The 16,617-nt window shown below is 40.6% G+C and overlaps 1 protein-coding gene across 2 annotated transcripts; it reads right to left on the reverse strand.

Moving 5' to 3' along the window:
* Positions 1 to 391: 391 nt before the first annotated feature.
* Positions 392 to 15,697, reverse strand: IREB2 (iron responsive element binding protein 2). 2 transcript variants are annotated; one of them, XM_057424141.1, is made up of 17 exons: positions 15,674 to 15,697; positions 12,620 to 12,803; positions 11,923 to 12,062; positions 10,397 to 10,568; positions 8,973 to 9,073; positions 8,384 to 8,500; positions 6,975 to 7,134; positions 6,102 to 6,237; positions 5,321 to 5,405; positions 4,608 to 4,764; positions 4,193 to 4,317; positions 3,812 to 3,916; positions 3,388 to 3,530; positions 2,399 to 2,546; positions 2,188 to 2,310; positions 1,410 to 1,595; positions 392 to 805 (listed from the first exon to the last, which is right to left on the reverse strand). In XM_057424141.1, the coding sequence occupies exons 2-17, from the start codon at positions 12,750 to 12,752 to the stop codon at positions 695 to 697; spliced, it is 2,142 nt and encodes a 713-aa protein (XP_057280124.1). In that variant the 5' UTR covers positions 12,753 to 12,803; positions 15,674 to 15,697; the 3' UTR covers positions 392 to 694. The 2 variants fall into 2 exon arrangements, with proteins under 2 accessions (XP_057280124.1, XP_057280125.1); XM_057424142.1 differs by lacking the exon at positions 15,674 to 15,697 and having other exon boundaries at positions 12,648 to 12,779.
* Positions 15,698 to 16,617: the final 920 nt, after the last annotated feature.

Genomic DNA, 16,617 nt, shown 5'->3' on the forward strand with positions numbered 1-16,617 from the left:
CATGTTTTTGAATGCAGAGATGTTTGCCATACTTCTAGGCACACAGTATTTCATAGCATGAGCAGTTTTACATCTGCGTTCAGATGAAATATAATCCCATACTAAAGGTAAGGAAGTTCTGATCTGCAATACAGGATACCACAGGCCTCATGTGCACTGCGTTTTTGCACTCCCATAACCTATAGTGCAAGTTCAAAACTGAGGGTCTGCTTTAAGCTCTGGATGCAAAAATAAATAATAATGACAATAAAGTGATGTGTGGCCTTTACCATTCCATACCATCTGCTACCCTACAACCAACACACAGCAGTACACAGAGTTACAGGTGCAAGAACTGAGCGGAAACAACTGCACAAAGTCTCCTGACATAATAACCTTCGGCACGATCAGGTTCAGATTTTGCATCGTTTATTTACAAAATGGTCTGATAAAACATCCCCTCCATACTTACAGCTCTCTGCCACAACACACATGTTGATTTTAGCAATGTTTAATAGCACCATTAGAATATTATTTAAAATCAGGAAGGATCTTGTTGCAGTAACAATGATTCACAATCTTTTACATCCATGGACGAAGTAACTTTGAGCACACTAGGACTGTTTGCAGTTCCACAGTACAGATTCCTGGGTTCACACAAGGCAGTTTCAGCATTACCAGTTATGCAAGATACCCATATCAGTCAGTCAGTCTACTACAAGAATCTCCGAGCCACAAAGTTTAGACTTCCACCATACTTGTATAAAGTTATCTCCATGTCGTTTTCAAACAAGGCAACCACGCTGAATACTTTTCCAGTGCTTGTCTTCAAAAGAAAAGCAAAAAAAGAGAGATCAGTTAAGAGTTTGGCTTTTGCTTCCCTTGGCTCAGTTCTCAGTTCACATCCTAACCCCACATTTTGATGAACACAAGCAAATTCACCCTGCCTATCTGCCACTGCAGAGCCAAGACACTGCTGGGAACAGAATGAAGGCCCATTTTACTCCATAGTGCAGATCCAGCTGGGAGCATGCTACGTACCTGCTGTTGACAAAGAGAAAGCCATTTCCCTAAGAGAGTACAAAGCATGTTACTATGGGCATAGCATGTGTTACTACAGGTCTTCTTACACAGAATGGAAAGCTGAAGCCTCTCTCAAATACTCACACCCATGTCTTGAAAAGGGCACGAATGAGACACATGACTCCATTCTACCTTAACAGGGTTTGGTAAACAAGGCCCCAAAGAACAATCAATCATTTCACATTGCAGTACTTAGGGAAACTTCAATAACCACAGCAAATTACTATAAGCTTGCTTAAATTAGGTTTTGGTTTTTTATCTGGTTTTCCATCATCAGTTAACTTCTTTCTGTGCTTTCAATTGTCAGTACATTCAAAAGAGAAATAAAAGAAATCCTGCAAAGATACCTTAATATCCAAAGTCATTCCAGGTGACAGCTCTGGAGGGAACAATATAGAAAACTGCTCTCTGCCAGTGAGACCCAAAGTACTTGGATTTTCCCCAGGAAGAAACTGAAGTGGAGCTATGCCAATCCCAATCAACTGGCTTTTATGAACCTTCTCATAGCTTTCAGCCAGGACAGCTTTAACACCCTGCAAAAAACCCAAGTGATTTTGTATTTCAGTACAGTAGTCAGCAAAATGCAGAAGTAAGCTTCAAATACACATTATTTCCAACATCTTGCAATTCAAACTGAACAGTAAAGCAGTGCTTTCTTTTCAGCTGTACAGCTACATGAAAGCAAATGAACCAGAGCAGGCCCACAGAGCACAAGATGGAGCTCTAAGACAGTGACCATGCTGGGGTTAGCAGGTGGGGGGTTCCAGGCAAGATACAGTTGCTTCCATTACTCTACATGAATATTCTGAGTACTAGTGGAAATCAGTCTCCAATAGCTGGATGCATAGTACCCCAAGGAGACCAAAAAGAGGTCGACACTGGATAAAGAAATAATTTATCTCCAAGTCTGGAGTCTAAGACAGGAAGTTACTTAGGAAATTTAGATTTAGCGATTCTCTTCTATGAGGGTTCCAGCAAAGACATTACTGAGAAGTCTTAAAACCAAAATGTGATCTTATTGAGGACAGTTTCTGAACACATTTATGCCCAAAACTAAACAATGTGATTTTAGATATTTCCAGGTAACACAAAGACACTCCCCAAAGTCAAACAAACCAGCAGTACCAGTAAAAAAGGCCCTTTTGCAGCCCAGTCTCTTGAGCTACCCAGTCCATACTTCTTTCCTGCTAGAATAATTACAGGGATGCCTTCTTTCTGGTAGAGCTCCGCTGCTTCAAACACATCTAGCTGTGGAGTAAGCAAGTGAAACAGTGTGAGTGAGCTGTAAACCTGCTGCACGTGTTCAGAGTCACTCTGTAAACAAACACATCTTTACCGTTTGTCCTGATGGGAAGTGAACTGTTTTGGGAGCTGGCTTTCCTATGAACTTATTCAGAAGCTTAATATTTGCAAAGGTACCTCTTGTCATCACAGCATCATTACCTCTTCGAGCTCCGTAAGAGTTGAATTCACGAGGTGTGAGTCTAGAATAATAAGAACATTGAAAAGGGAATCAATTGAAGGTGATCTGGTTTACAATTATATTGTGATTTTTATAATAATTATTGCAGTATCTCCAAGTTTTCAATGCAAGACGTAAATAACTATTTCTCCAACAAATGCAATTATAAGAAATCATAAACCAAATGTGTAAACCATTACTACATTATCCATGAAGAAAACGGCAATTTTATGTTAATTTATGACATTTTTATGGAGTGCTACAAGCAAGATGGTACAAACTACATGAGAATTATGGGGAGACTGATCTAAGAAACAAGCCTGTTTACTAATCCTCTTAACTCTACCAGCGTATTTATTAACAAGCGTTGTACCAAAATGAGAGCTTTACTCCCAAATCAAATGACCATCCTGGGATTAGAGGCCCACTAAGTCTTCCTCTGTTGCTCATAATTCTACTCATTCAGATTGAATGCAGTAGTTACAGAGGAGTCCACACCACAGGCTATTATTTTGTCATGCTTCACTGATACTGCAATAATTACACACCTTTGCGATATAATGCAACAATATAATTTCCAAACCATTCAGCAGCAGCTCAGCACCGTGTTGTGTTCCGTGTCTTTGGGAATTCCAGCTGCAGGATGCTCACTGATGCAGAGGTGAGTTACAGCATCAGTCACATTCATTTAGAAAACCTGGCTTCACTCTTTTTAAAACTTACAGACACAAGCAACAGTTACTACTTCACTTATCCATGTGTAATCTCCACTTTAGGCAGTCAGCTAACAGTGCTGATCAATTATTTGGCATGGGAAGCAGTGCTCTGATATAATTAAAGCTGTTAATATGAGAAGTCCTTACCCTTTGTTGGTCAGATACTTCGCAGCAGCACTACTCCTTGCAATGCTTCCAGCAGGGGATATGTGATCTGTAGTTACTGAATCTCCCAGATAGAGCAAGACATGGGCATTTTCAACTGGCTGTGGTGGAACTGGTTCTTTGGCCTGAAAAGAGGGGCCAGGCAGGGAGGGAAGGACAGACAGACAATAGTAAAAATGTAAGAAACATTTTTCTTACAAAATCTTTACATGCATAAGCCATATCTGCAATATATGAAGGCAATGATGTACAGGCTCCACTTGTTCCAGAGATCCAAGCAGTATTTAAAGGCTGAGAAATTTTAATAACCAAATTAGTCACTCTAAGAGCGAAGCTTTACTGGAATAACTGTTCTGCTACTGAAGAGTAATACACATCATCTGGCAGAGAGATGCAGTGTACTTACAAGTTTATCAAAAAAGGAAGGACATCTGATGTAAGTAGATTTTAAATCCCAGGGAAACAGAGTTGACTCAGGTGCTTCCAGCAGGTTCCATCGTTTGTTTCCTTTCTACAAAAAAGTAACCAAAAAGAACAGAGAAACTGGTTTATCATTTTTACATTCTGAAACCAAAGACCTGCTGGTGGGTTTCTTTCTACCCTATACTGCAAGTTAACCTCAGTGGATATTACTTAAGAATCAGTATTTAATACAAGTACCCATCTCAGTTAAGTCCTCTTTTACAGTAAGGGAAAAAACTGACAAACCAATCTGATTCAGCTGGAAGAAACTACAAAGCTACATGAAATGCAATCTAAGTTATGGAGAACAAAAGACCATTCTTGCCTCCATTTTCTCTTTCAACTCCTTAAACATGGCTGATATCACACACTCCTCCTCCACAGTGTGAAGTTCTTTTCGGGTGGGCCAAATATCTCGTAAATAAATGTTTTCGCCATTGAAGCCAGTGCCTAAGGAAGATTTAACAGAACAGTAATTGTGCAGAATATTAGACTTCATATTTCTATTAGAATACGAATACGTCTCTATTCAGGTATTCAGAGATGGTACCAGACATGTGAAGAATTTTATCAGTTAAGTGGATGCTTTGCTTTAGCTATGAGCAACACCAAACACGACTGTGCTTACTCTTCATGCTGAAATGCATGTGAAGGAACCTCTTCTGCATATGCATTAGATGCAGAAACCTCTTCTACACATACATGAGATGCAGAAATAGAAGACGTATGGAAATACTTACCCAAAGGCTCAGTTTCAAAGTCTATTCTGACTGTGCCTGCAATAGCATAAGCAACTACTAGCGGTGGAGAAGCAAGGTAGTTGGCACGGACACAGTCACAGAGACGCCCTTCAAAGTTCTTTGTTCCAGACAACACTCCACAGGCAATTATATCCCCCTGAAAGGCAGAACCATGGCTGGTTTTCTATATGACTTTGCAGTACTTCAACAGCTTATGTTATTTTTTGTTGACTAAGTCAGATGTGCTTTTACCATTCCACTTCAACTATTTATTCTAACACTTCAATTGAAAGGCATTTTGCTCTCCCACCACCCTTCCTCCTTCCTTTTCACTCCTGACCCTCAGGTGTGTTCTCCAGTCACTTCATTGAACTCCTCCCCTCCTTTTATTTCCTGCATTCTTTTTTCCTTCTTCACAGCAGAAGGATGCTGCAGCTGTTCAGGTACTGCTGGTTAAAATCACTCACACACACAGATCTTTAAAACCCATTTACAAATTGCTTCCTCCATAACATTAATCCTATGCATTTATCTTGCAATTTACATCCGTATACTACAAATACTATTACATTTATTTTACATAGCAATGAATTGCCATGGTCTCTGACATGCAGATGTGCTAAAATGTCACACAAAGACCAAACCAACAATAAGGTACATTTTGCACTCAGTGAGAACTGCATTTCTGTACTCATCAAGCCTTAGAGCTTTACCTGCTTGATTGCATTCCTGATGGCTTCTGGTAAGGGGGCAGTGTTTCCAACACATGTCGAACACCCATAACCGACAACCTCAAACCTACGTTGGAAAAGAACAATCAAGTTGCACATTAAATGATTACAAGCAGTTTGTTAGCAAAGCAGCTGTTCTTTCATTAGCCATCATTAAGAAGATTTTTTTTCCTCTGACAGTTAAGACCTTTTAGGACGTGAGCAGCAGACACCACATCTCACTGATGCAAGCAGGAGAGTACAAGGCAACATTTTTGCAATCAATCAAGTCAAATAAAACATCTCAAGATGTTGTTCCATAAGTAACAGCAAAGCAAAGGCAGTAACAATCCCCACAGAACAGAGCCAGGCACCATTACAGAATTATGCACATACTCTAGTTACTGCTACAAAGCAATCAAAACCAGGCCAAGCAACCCACGACAGCAGCAGTGTTAAGAAAAGATTAATACAGATTGCCCCAATAAATTTACATCCAGGTTCCACTTTTAACATACAGCAATAAGTGCATCCTCTCCTGTAAGACAATTACAATTAAGTAGATCACTACTGAATAAACAGAGCTCAGAGGAGGTAGAGATCTACAGAGTCAATTGTAAGGTGGGAATAAAATACAACTTTAAGCCTGCTAGTAGTTAAAATGACAACCTAGTAAGTTCAGAATTAGCCACCCAAACGAACAACCATCATATTTATCAGCCTGTATAAGCCCCATGTGTGCTATTGTCCTGAAGTGACAAATGAAGTGGGAGTTAAAACTTACCCAAGCTTACTGAGGTATGGCAATACTCCACTTGAACTGAGGTAATGTGTAACCATTCCACTGCCTGGTGATAAACTTGTTCTTATGTAGGGCTTAACCACCAGGCCAGCTTCAACAGCTTTTTTTGCCAGAAGTCCTACAGAAAAAAAAGCACCTTATATTAGTATATCCCTTAAAAGAACATCTTTATGATGCTACCTTAAATTAAGCATACACCCCCAGAGGATTAGTAAACCTTCAGTTTGTTAGTCAAGCAACTACTTGCCTGAATAAAGTTTAACTCATAACAATGATTCAGGTTTTTGTTCCCATTCCTATAATGTCAATGCCCATTTTCTTTTCTGCAAGAAAAACATCTCTTTCCCATGTTCTAGTTGGCAATGTTAAATCCATTTATTATTCTTCTGATACAGGCCACACAGCCTCAAAGGGAAGCTTGCCTTGGCCCAGAGGGCCTCAGAATAAGCAAGCAGGGTCTGACAGAGGAGTAGCTGTTCTGGGACAGCTTGCAGAGGTATGGCACATACCCTTAACCTGTGACTACAGCACAGACCAACTGCTAGGCAGCTCCTGCATCAATTATTCATCCATCTGAAGACAGCCCTGACACTGGTGACCTGCTGAAATACTACCCAACATAAATATTTTGTCATTACTATCATTAACACTGGTTTAAGTCACAAATTCTGGGATTCTATTATTGAAAAGTAACTTTCATTACATAACCTCCAGAACATACAACAAGCGTAAAGCTGAAAGTTTAGTGTCAAACCTTTAGGTCAAGTCATTACAAAGAATCTGCACAATTGAAGGTAAAGACTGTGTAATCAGAGAGGCACCATTAGGATCCAGACAGTCACTAATTAAACATACCTGCAGCAAGCATGACAGATGGATTACAATTGTTTGTACAGCTGATTACTGCAGCAATGACAATGCAGCCATGAGATAGCTTGTATTCATTTCCTTCATACTGAACAGGTACAATGTCATTCTGTTTCTCAACTGCAATCTGAAAGCCTTTAACACCAGACTAGATGAAAAAACACACACATTAGCAATTACTACAGCACAGGAAGTACGATATTAGTGAGATCAAGTGAACCCTCACTTTAAGATAACACTCAGTTGTCCCACTAGGAACCACCTGAAGAGATTTTTAAAGCCACCCTCAGGTCATGCCTCTCTCCATCCAGACAGTGGTCTTATCCTTCTTAATTCATCACTGCTTTAACTTCGCAACAATTGCAAACAAATGCCAGTCAAAGCATGGCTGATCCCACACATTCCTTGCTCATCAGGAAAGAACAATCCCCGGCAAGTACATGTCTACTACACAACACTTGTTTCTGAATTAGAGGAATACCTGAGATTTTTACTGATGATAACTAAAAGTAGACTAGGTCAATAACACTGCACACCCTCAGCTCTTCAGCACACAGTCATGCTCCAAAGGTCCCTTTCCACCTCAACCACACTGTGATCTGTGATCCGTTACCATTTCTCTCCCTAGCACAACTGACCATTCTGTGTTACACATCTCCTTACAAGCCAGAAGTGCTCAAACCAACAGAAAGTATTTTTGCAGTCTCTAACAGTGTATGCTTCTAATACTGCTGTCAGTCTTCAAGTTCATGATAAACACTAGAAATGAAGAGGCTTTCCTGTGTTAGCTGCATTCTCAGCTACATATGCATATCCCTAACCAAAAATACCACCTTCAGAGTAAATATATTTCCTTGGGGAAGTCAAGTTGAGAGGAAAAATCATTTCCTAAGTTAAGAATTCAGAACACCTATTAGCTACAGACTGTGTCAGTCTTTAGGCATCACCTTTAAGCTATGATGACTTCTCTTTTCTTATGGCAATTGTTTTGGAATAAAAGTAAAATAAAGCCATTTTGAAAACTCTACAAATGAGTAAATGTTTCCTGAGCTTGTGCTATTTTTGCTATGAACCCCATGGCAGATGGGGTTATGGATGATCTTAAGGTCCTTTCCAACCCAAATCATTCTGATTTGATTTATCACTTAAAGGTTTATCCTCCTTAGCAATCTAAATAGTGAAATTAAGGATTTTTCCAAGTTCATGTTCCTGACAAACACACCTATGATTTACCAGCTACTATCCTCAGGACACTTGTCAAGCTAAAGAATATTACTGGATATGCTGTTTATCTACTTATCAGGACAGCTCAGCTGGTATGCAAGGAATTGAGTAACAAATACCATTCACGTAGGTCATAGGAAGTACCTTTTGAAGAATACATCAGTTGTACAAACCTTTTCATTTAAGCAGGCTTGGAAGTCACTTTTCATGTTATTAACGGCCACTCTATCTTGGGACCTCTTGGGGCCACTGACATACGGAATTATAGAACTTAAACTTATTTGCACTACCTAAAAAATTAGAAAGAGAACAAAAAAAAACAAAGAGAAAACATGCATCAATTCCAGCCCAACAGTACAGTGAAGGAGAGACACCTGGACCTCTTTTACTTTAAATTTGAGTGTTCCGAGACATGAAAACTCTGGGCTCCCCTTATCAAGCCCACCCACTGTAAAGGTCTACCCCTACTTACCCAAAATGTCTTAACACTACCCCTAACTTTTCTACCATCTGTAAGTTACCTCATCACTCAGCAGTGACAGGAGTTCTGTACCTGTTAGTTGCCATGAACTGTATTGTGCTTCCCTTCTTTCTCCCATCAGCTCTATATCCTGCAACATACTTTGCTTCTCAAACTTGTGACTATTATAAAAGCAGCTTTTATTAAAGCAATAAAAATTACAGAAGGAGACAAATCTGCTACGGCAGCAGTACTTACTTATTATGAGAACCACATATAAAACCAAGTCATTTCAAGCATACCTGGGAATACTCAGGTTCTCCGGAAGAACTCTCATCACTCCTAAATAACTTCACAGCTTTAAGATATGCTTCCATGACCTCAAGCTTGGCCTTGTCAAAACCTTGAGAAGGGTAATTCAAACATGAGAAAAGTCACATTACAAAATATAAATAAACCAACCAAGCAATTCTCAGAAAATCAGACTAAGCACAATCATCCCAAGTACTGTTTTCCAAGGACACCACTTCCACACCCACTGGCAAACCCCAGGAGCTAGTCAAGAATTATGCACAATTAGCTTAACTTTCCTTCTTATAGCAAGGACCGAAATATGCTGCTCCAACTCCAGCAGTTGTAGCTCTAAGTTTACAGATTTGCCCCTGATGTTCACAAAGCTTTTCTCCATTAAGATTTACTTGTTGAATACAGGTCATGTGCCTAGCTGGCAACAGGCAGTAGTATCGGCTAGCGTTAGAAAAGGATGCATTTGTGCTGCCCTGAGCAGACAAAATGTGTTTGCTGTGCAATTAAAAATGTGTAATTCCTATTTCCAAGTGACAGATTTCAGTTTCAGAAAAGCTCAATGTGAACGAGTTCTTTTTGACATCTGTTACCCTGCAGCTTTCTCCCTTTGCAGTAGTTTGGTAAGGAACTGACATCCTTCCAGTTTAGCTTGACAGGTCAGTGAAATAATGCTCTTGAAAGAGGGAAAGAAAAAGAATGTGGAAAAATGTGGCAATATGTTGTGACTGGCTTTTTTTTCCACTTAGTTCTCATAACCATTTTAGATTGTGATTTTGCAGGGACTCTCAGGTGGTTAAGGGATCCATTTCATAGTGAGAAGACTTCTATTCTATACACTTTCCAAAATATAAATAAGAATTTTCTTCCTATATGTAGCATATATTGTAATGAGAATTTCCTTTTGTTTTAAAGGCTTACATGTGCTTTTCAGAACAAAGACTCTGGATGTTGAAAAATGACATGGTGTTAGTAAACTGGCTGTCAGATAAATGAACCAGCCACAAACCTCACGTGCAGCCAGCTATGCCCAGGCCAGGGCTATACATACAAAAACCACAGCCCCACTTCAATACATGGGATTCACAGACAAAATAAGCCACATTAGAAAACATCTGCACTGATAAAGCAGGTACATAACTCGGACTCAAACACCATTGGCTAAGTGTGCCACAGAACTAGCCAGCAGTGAATCTGTATGGCACACAATTTGTGGTAGGTATTACTCAGATGCCTGAGATTCTACTGGGTAAGAGAATGAAACAGCCTGTTACTGTACAGCACGTTTTTAGACCACAAATCCACCTCAGAACTCTGTAGAAAATCCCTGTTTAAGAACTATGACGTTTCAAGCAAAAAAAAAATGCATTGCCACATATCTGAAACACGGAAACAATGAATCGCTGCTTTAAGGTCACCTTACCTGTATGCTTTAAGTGCTTCAGTGTCACATTATCAACAGGGAAAAAGCTCAGAATAGCACCATATTCAGGACACATATTTGCTATTGTGGTTCGGTCTGCTACAGAGAGCTGGGAAACTCCACTCCCAAAAAACTCCACAAATTTTCCAGCAACATCAGCTTGCTTAAGATGCTGTTTAAGAGAGGACACAACGATATTTGTTACGGGAAGAGCTACAGTGCAAGCAGTGCTCATTGCAACAATTTGCAACTAGCTAGTCATGAACATTTAAAACTAAATGGTGGACTTTAAGGCTCAGTCTCCAACAAAACCCAAGCCCCTTTAACATACTGGGTTCTAAACATCTACCCCACACCTCCATCCGCAAGCAAGTTCTGCAGATTTCCTAGTGGAGAGCAGATACACCCTTCCTCAGGCATCATGCCAGCGCAAGGAGAATGGAGTTTTCAAAGCATTCACTGCTCTTCAGTGCTTTGATGCTCTTCACCTACCACAACAGCAGCAGCCTGCACTGCCCTGGAAAAAAACCCATCTTCACAAAACAGGTTCTGGAGTTGCACCAGCTCACAGTCACAGACAGGACTTGTGTCTTGCAGGAATATTTTGGAATGAAAAGGGTATCCAGGGAAAGTTTTTAAGCTAGGGAAGAAGCCAGCAGGAGAAAAAGGGAAAGCAGGGCTTCTCTTCCCTGCCCCTACCCTGCACATGTACTTAATATATTCTTTTAGTGAAAGAGGGCCTGTAAATAAACCACTGGGGGGGGGGAACACCAACCCCTAAACACACTACTCTGGAGGACTAGTAAATTGTCGTGGGTTCAGCAGTAGCAGTCATGTTTCTCCTTCTTGGTAGCTGGTGCAGTGCAGTGTTTTGACTTTCGGCCTGGGAACAGAGCTAATAGCGATGTTTTGGTTTGGCCAAGGACTTTGTGAGCCTCATGCTCTGCCAGGGAGGAGGGGAAGCCAGGAGGAAGCAGAGACAGGACACCTGACCCAAACTGACCAAAGAGGTATTCCATACCACAGCACGTCATGGCCAGGATGTAACTGGGAGTTGGCCGGAAGGGCTGGGAGACTGCAGGGTTGGAGGAGGTATCGGTCGGAGCTTGGTCGGGCTTGGGGGCGAGTTATCGGTCAGCTGGTGCTGAGGTGTTGTATTCTCTTCCCTTGTTATTTCCTTTATCATTATTATCATTGGTGGTAGCAGTAGTGATCTGTGTTATACCTTAGTTACTAAACTGTTCTTATCTCAACCCGTGGGAGTTGCATTCTTTTCGATTCTCCTCTCCGTCCCTCCAGGAGTAGGGGGAGGGAAAGAAGGGGGGGGGGGGTGAGTGAACAAGTTACCTGACTGGGTTTAAACCACGACATAAATAAAAATGGTTGGAGATTATTTGTATCTGTCTGCACCTCCATAATTAAAGATATACTAAAAAAATACCCCCAGCATTTAATTAAGTTCTCAGACAGCAATGGCAGAATTGGCAACAAGCTTTGCTTTGTTTGAAAAGGCATCAAACTCTTACCTTTGTAATGCTCACAACAATATCTATGGATGTAGCAAGCGGGCTGGCTGTGCCTGTCAGTTCACACCCAACAACCTCGGGCAAAGTTAGAGTAAGTGGCATCCCCAGCATCACTGCTTCTGTTTCAATGCCCCCAACACCTGGAAGGGGAACACTGGTTACTTAACTAATGAAAAGCAGCCTGACACTAAATATGTTGAGGTCCTAAAACTCTAATAAACATCTTCCTATTAATCCTAAGGGCTTGCAACAATAAACACTGCTGCTTCTCTGAGTCAAGTGCATCATTCTATCTGCAACCAGGCTATAGCAAGAAATGCACAAGTTCTAGCCAATGTTTATACATTAAAAATAAAACAAAGCAAGACTACTGCTGAAGTTAGACTTCACACTCAACCAGAGAATACTTTATGTCTAAAAGTAACTTTCCAAGGGAAACCATACAGAATTTTTACTGCATGTACTAACAGCACTTACTTATCAATTGGATTTTGGCTATTTTCTCTTTAAATTGACAACGAGCAGTTTTTTAATGGAAAAAATGTTAGCTGGGATTCCTTTTAGACAACAAGCATTCTGAACAACAATTCAAGACAGTTTGTTATGTCTGAGATAGAGGCATCCAGTAGGAAGAACACTCTCTCAGTAATACGTATGACACTTCAAAGGGCTACCAAGTTACTCTTAGCATACTTACCCCAGCCCAAGATACCCAAGCCATTTACCATGGTTGTATGAGAATCTGTGCCAACCACGCTATCAGGATATAGAAAGTCTTTAACTTCAAAAACAACTCTGGACAAATATTCCAAGTTAACTTGGTGCGCCATTCCAGTCTCAGGTGGGATTATGGAAACGTTCTTGAAAACCTTGGAACTCCACTGTAGTTTTTCCAAATTAGAGGGAAAAAAAAAAAGAAGAAAAAAAAGAAAGGAATTCCATTATTCCAAAGGTATATTCAATTCTTAGAACATAACTAAAAAGACAAGACTAATACACAAGAACACAGTACTTCCTATTTATGCAAGTGCCTTTTGCTCATTTGTCAAACAGAGGTACATGATCCCCTGTGACTTGGAAATTCTTAATCACCTAAAGCAAGCATTCTTTTCCCCCTGAAGACTAAATCAATAATTCATACCTACTGTTCAAAAGCTGGGCTGCATGAATGTCTTACCATCCAGTTCACACAACTGATCGCCAGCCCAGCTAAGACCAGTATTTCAACAGAACATAAGCACTTCTATTTATTGCAGGATTTGGTTTAGGTTTTACATTCCTGGATGAGACTGAAGATGCAAACTAGGAAAGTGCCTTGAACTCAGGAGCTCGATTAAAAAAAGCTAACATGGAAAAGTAGAACAAGATTCAGTGTGGCAGTTTCCCTCTTTAATAACGGAGAAGAAACCTCCCAGTCTACCCATATGAAAAGGTCATTTCACTGGATCCCTAAACCATGTGAAACCGGAGGATGAGGATCAAATGCTCATGTTGCAGACCCCTGGCTAGCAACAAAGAAGCAAATGTTCACAATACAAGATCCGCATCAAAAGCAAGTTTACTGGCACTGCTGCCCCCTCAGAGGGGCAATGTCTCAACATGGCCTCTGCTCAACATCTCCAACCCCAGTAAGATTTGTAACAGAAGTACAGATGGGATCTAAGGCATGGAGCTCATGAAAAAGCATTAAAAAGATTAATGCTTCATAAACACCTACTTTGTCCACTTCATTAACACTGCTAAGAGCCAAATCAGTGCAAAACTTTTTCAAGTTAGAATTATGAAAGATTATTTCTCCTTTAAAAGACACCTTGCTTTAGAGCTGCTGCTGCATAATGGTTTTTAGATTCAAAGTCACAAGCCATGTTATCAGCCAATCTTCTGTTCCCTTACTAAATTCAGATTTGAGTGTCTGACATTTCCAAATTACCACATTTATCATCTAAATATGAACATTGGTAGACAAATGAAGCAAGCTCTTCAGACAACCACAACACAATACAAGGCCCACAGGTACACACATACCTTAAAAAACTGAAGCCTCTCTCTGTTTCTGCCAAATTCCATCTCTTGATTTTTCAATACTGTCTCAGGCCTAGGAAGGTATCAAATTTACAAGCACTGTCATAATTTATTTTAAATTACAGACAAACAAGGTGTTGGTTTTGCTTGTTTGATGAAAGACTTACATAAGCCTGCAGCACAATTTGAAGTCATTTATTAGAACAAAGAAAATTCCTTCCTTGCAGCAAGCTTTCTCTGAACAGTGAAGAATAATCGATTTCATTTGCGCTGTCCTTGAGAACATGTTTACTCTGGGTATAGTTTGCTTATAGTATCTGATCTCAAAAATACTCATTTTAAGAGATCTCTATCAAGCATACACTTCAGTGCACAGAAGCTTTTCTTTTTTTCCCCAATCAGAAGTCTTAGAGGTTGTAAATTCAAAATTCAGTAAAGAACCAAGATGGTCACTAGCTCATGTAAAAACACACTCTGCATTCAGTACTGGCCCTTTAGCAACTGAGCAGAGCACCAGGGCAACTGTAACTATCCTCCATTCACATATTTCTGGCCTCCACATAATTTTTTTCTTCATAAGTACTCATCAGCACAGTCTCACAAAATGAGCTGTCTTTTCTTAGTTAAGTGTTATTTACTACAATACTGATACTCATAAAGGAGCAATCCACAATTTAAGAGGAATAACCTCTGCTTGAAGAGGGTGGACAAGGAAGGAAATACACTTGGTTTGTGCTAGGAAGGAAGCCCTCAATTTTTTAGAGGTGTATTTTACATCATGTCCCTTCCCTCTCTGCAGTGACAGAAGGTTAGTGGCTATCCTGCTTTGCAAAGCCCTGAGGGACAGTCATCAATCACACTGCAGCTTAATTAATACCACTGCTGCTCTGCTGCCAGAATCATCAATATTGCTGAAGAGATTCTAATACTGCATTCCCACACCTGTACTGAGCAGGAGTATTTGCATATCTATAAAACCACCAAGACAATCAGCATCCTATCACTGTGGGATACAGATTTGATCAGTTTTTAAATGCAACACCTGTCCAGCACAGGAAGATAGGGATCTGAGCAGGCCAGCAGACAAAAGAGGCGCAGCTGAAAGAGGAGGATGATGACATGTAATTGTCATAGATGGAATTGTACATAATGACCTGTTAATAGTATTGGAAACCTGAAGAAGGCAGATAGATGAAGTTCCCCTGGGGCATTACATACAGGCAGGATACTCACTGACTTTCACCTCAAGGGCAGATGGACTGTAGAAGCTGGGGGATGATGCACAGGCTAGTTCTAGCTCTTAGGTCTTCCTTAACAGCCAGAGGCTTTTGAAAAGGTCTCACAGAACAATTTAAAAATTACCTTTAGAAATAAATCAATGCTTATTCACTGACGTTTACTTTGTAAGAGCCAGAGGATTGCCCCAATGCTTTGCTGTCCCTATAAAGAAACGAGGGAAGGCTCCAAATTCAATTTACAGATCACAGCCATGAGCCACAGAGCTGTCCATCTGCACCAGGTTTAGTAAAGCCCTATTTGAAAAATACAGAAGATAACGATTGCAGACAAATCTGCTACATCAGACCTGCTTCTAGATGCTGAAACCTGTCTACCGCACGCATGAAGAGAGTGCAGGAGGGTGTTCAGAAGCCAATCCCACCTCTGAACTGTCACAGGCAGTGGTTACCACCACAGAAGGGTACAAATAATTACAAGGAAGGTGTCGTACTCAGGCACGGGCTGGAGATGGAAGGGACACAGGATCGGCGTGTTCTCGATCTGTCCCGGGCTGCGAGCGGCCTCCCCAGAGCCACAGGGCCCCCTGCAGCCGGCCTGACCCCTGCAGGGCACCTTCCGAGGCTGCACCTTCAGCAGGGACAGCTTCGCCACTGGCTTCTGCGCGTCGCCACCTCCAGGGTTCGGAGCGTTCTGGATAGCACTGCAACAGCAAACATAGGAGCCGTTCAGACGTCAGGCTTTTTTCTCCTTTTCCTTCTTTGTTTCTTTGTCTTTTGCAAAGCCTCCCAACACAACATACAATCTGACAAAGTTGTTATTTTACAACAACCCTGTTGCAAAGTTAACTACATGGGATAAACTCAGTTAAATAACAGTCTGGTAATAAGTGAACAGAACCAGATTGCCTGAAAGATTAACACCAGATTAACTCCTTCACAGCACACCAGAGATCTTTGCAAGCAAGTTTTAACCTTTTAAGGTAGGTATAGCCTCATCCAAGTAGTGGATTTCAGTACTGAACATGTTTCTTTTTAAGATAGTGCTGTACATGCTCTGTTAAATCCACAGAGGAATGACTGCAAACAAAGCTTTCTCAAGGAAAGAAAAGGAACTTCATTATTTAATTAGGCTTTTCACACAAATTCCCAAAGGCTCAGATAAATTTCATGCACTGTTCAAGTCAGAAGATAGCAAAGTTGTTGGGGTTTAACAATTCAAGTCCAAATAGCATGCTACCCTCTCTTTGTACAATATTCAGTCTTTGCATGAGAGCAAAGAAAGCTTGTTGTGAAACATTGATGACTTTTTACCTCTCAATATTCACCAATTCAAGGATTCAGAATTAAAGCTCCTGCTTTAGTATCAAGAAAAAGATACTTAGTTATCCAATTGCAGGATATTACATGGCCTTGTCTAAATCCTAGCCTAGTCTGA

Source organism: Pezoporus wallicus, unplaced genomic scaffold, assembly GCF_028554395.1.
Source record: "Pezoporus wallicus isolate ANWC-B61680 ecotype Strahan unplaced genomic scaffold, APGP_CSIRO_Pwel_v1 contig_9449, whole genome shotgun sequence".
NCBI classification, from domain to species: Eukaryota; Metazoa; Chordata; class Aves; order Psittaciformes; family Psittacidae; genus Pezoporus; species Pezoporus wallicus.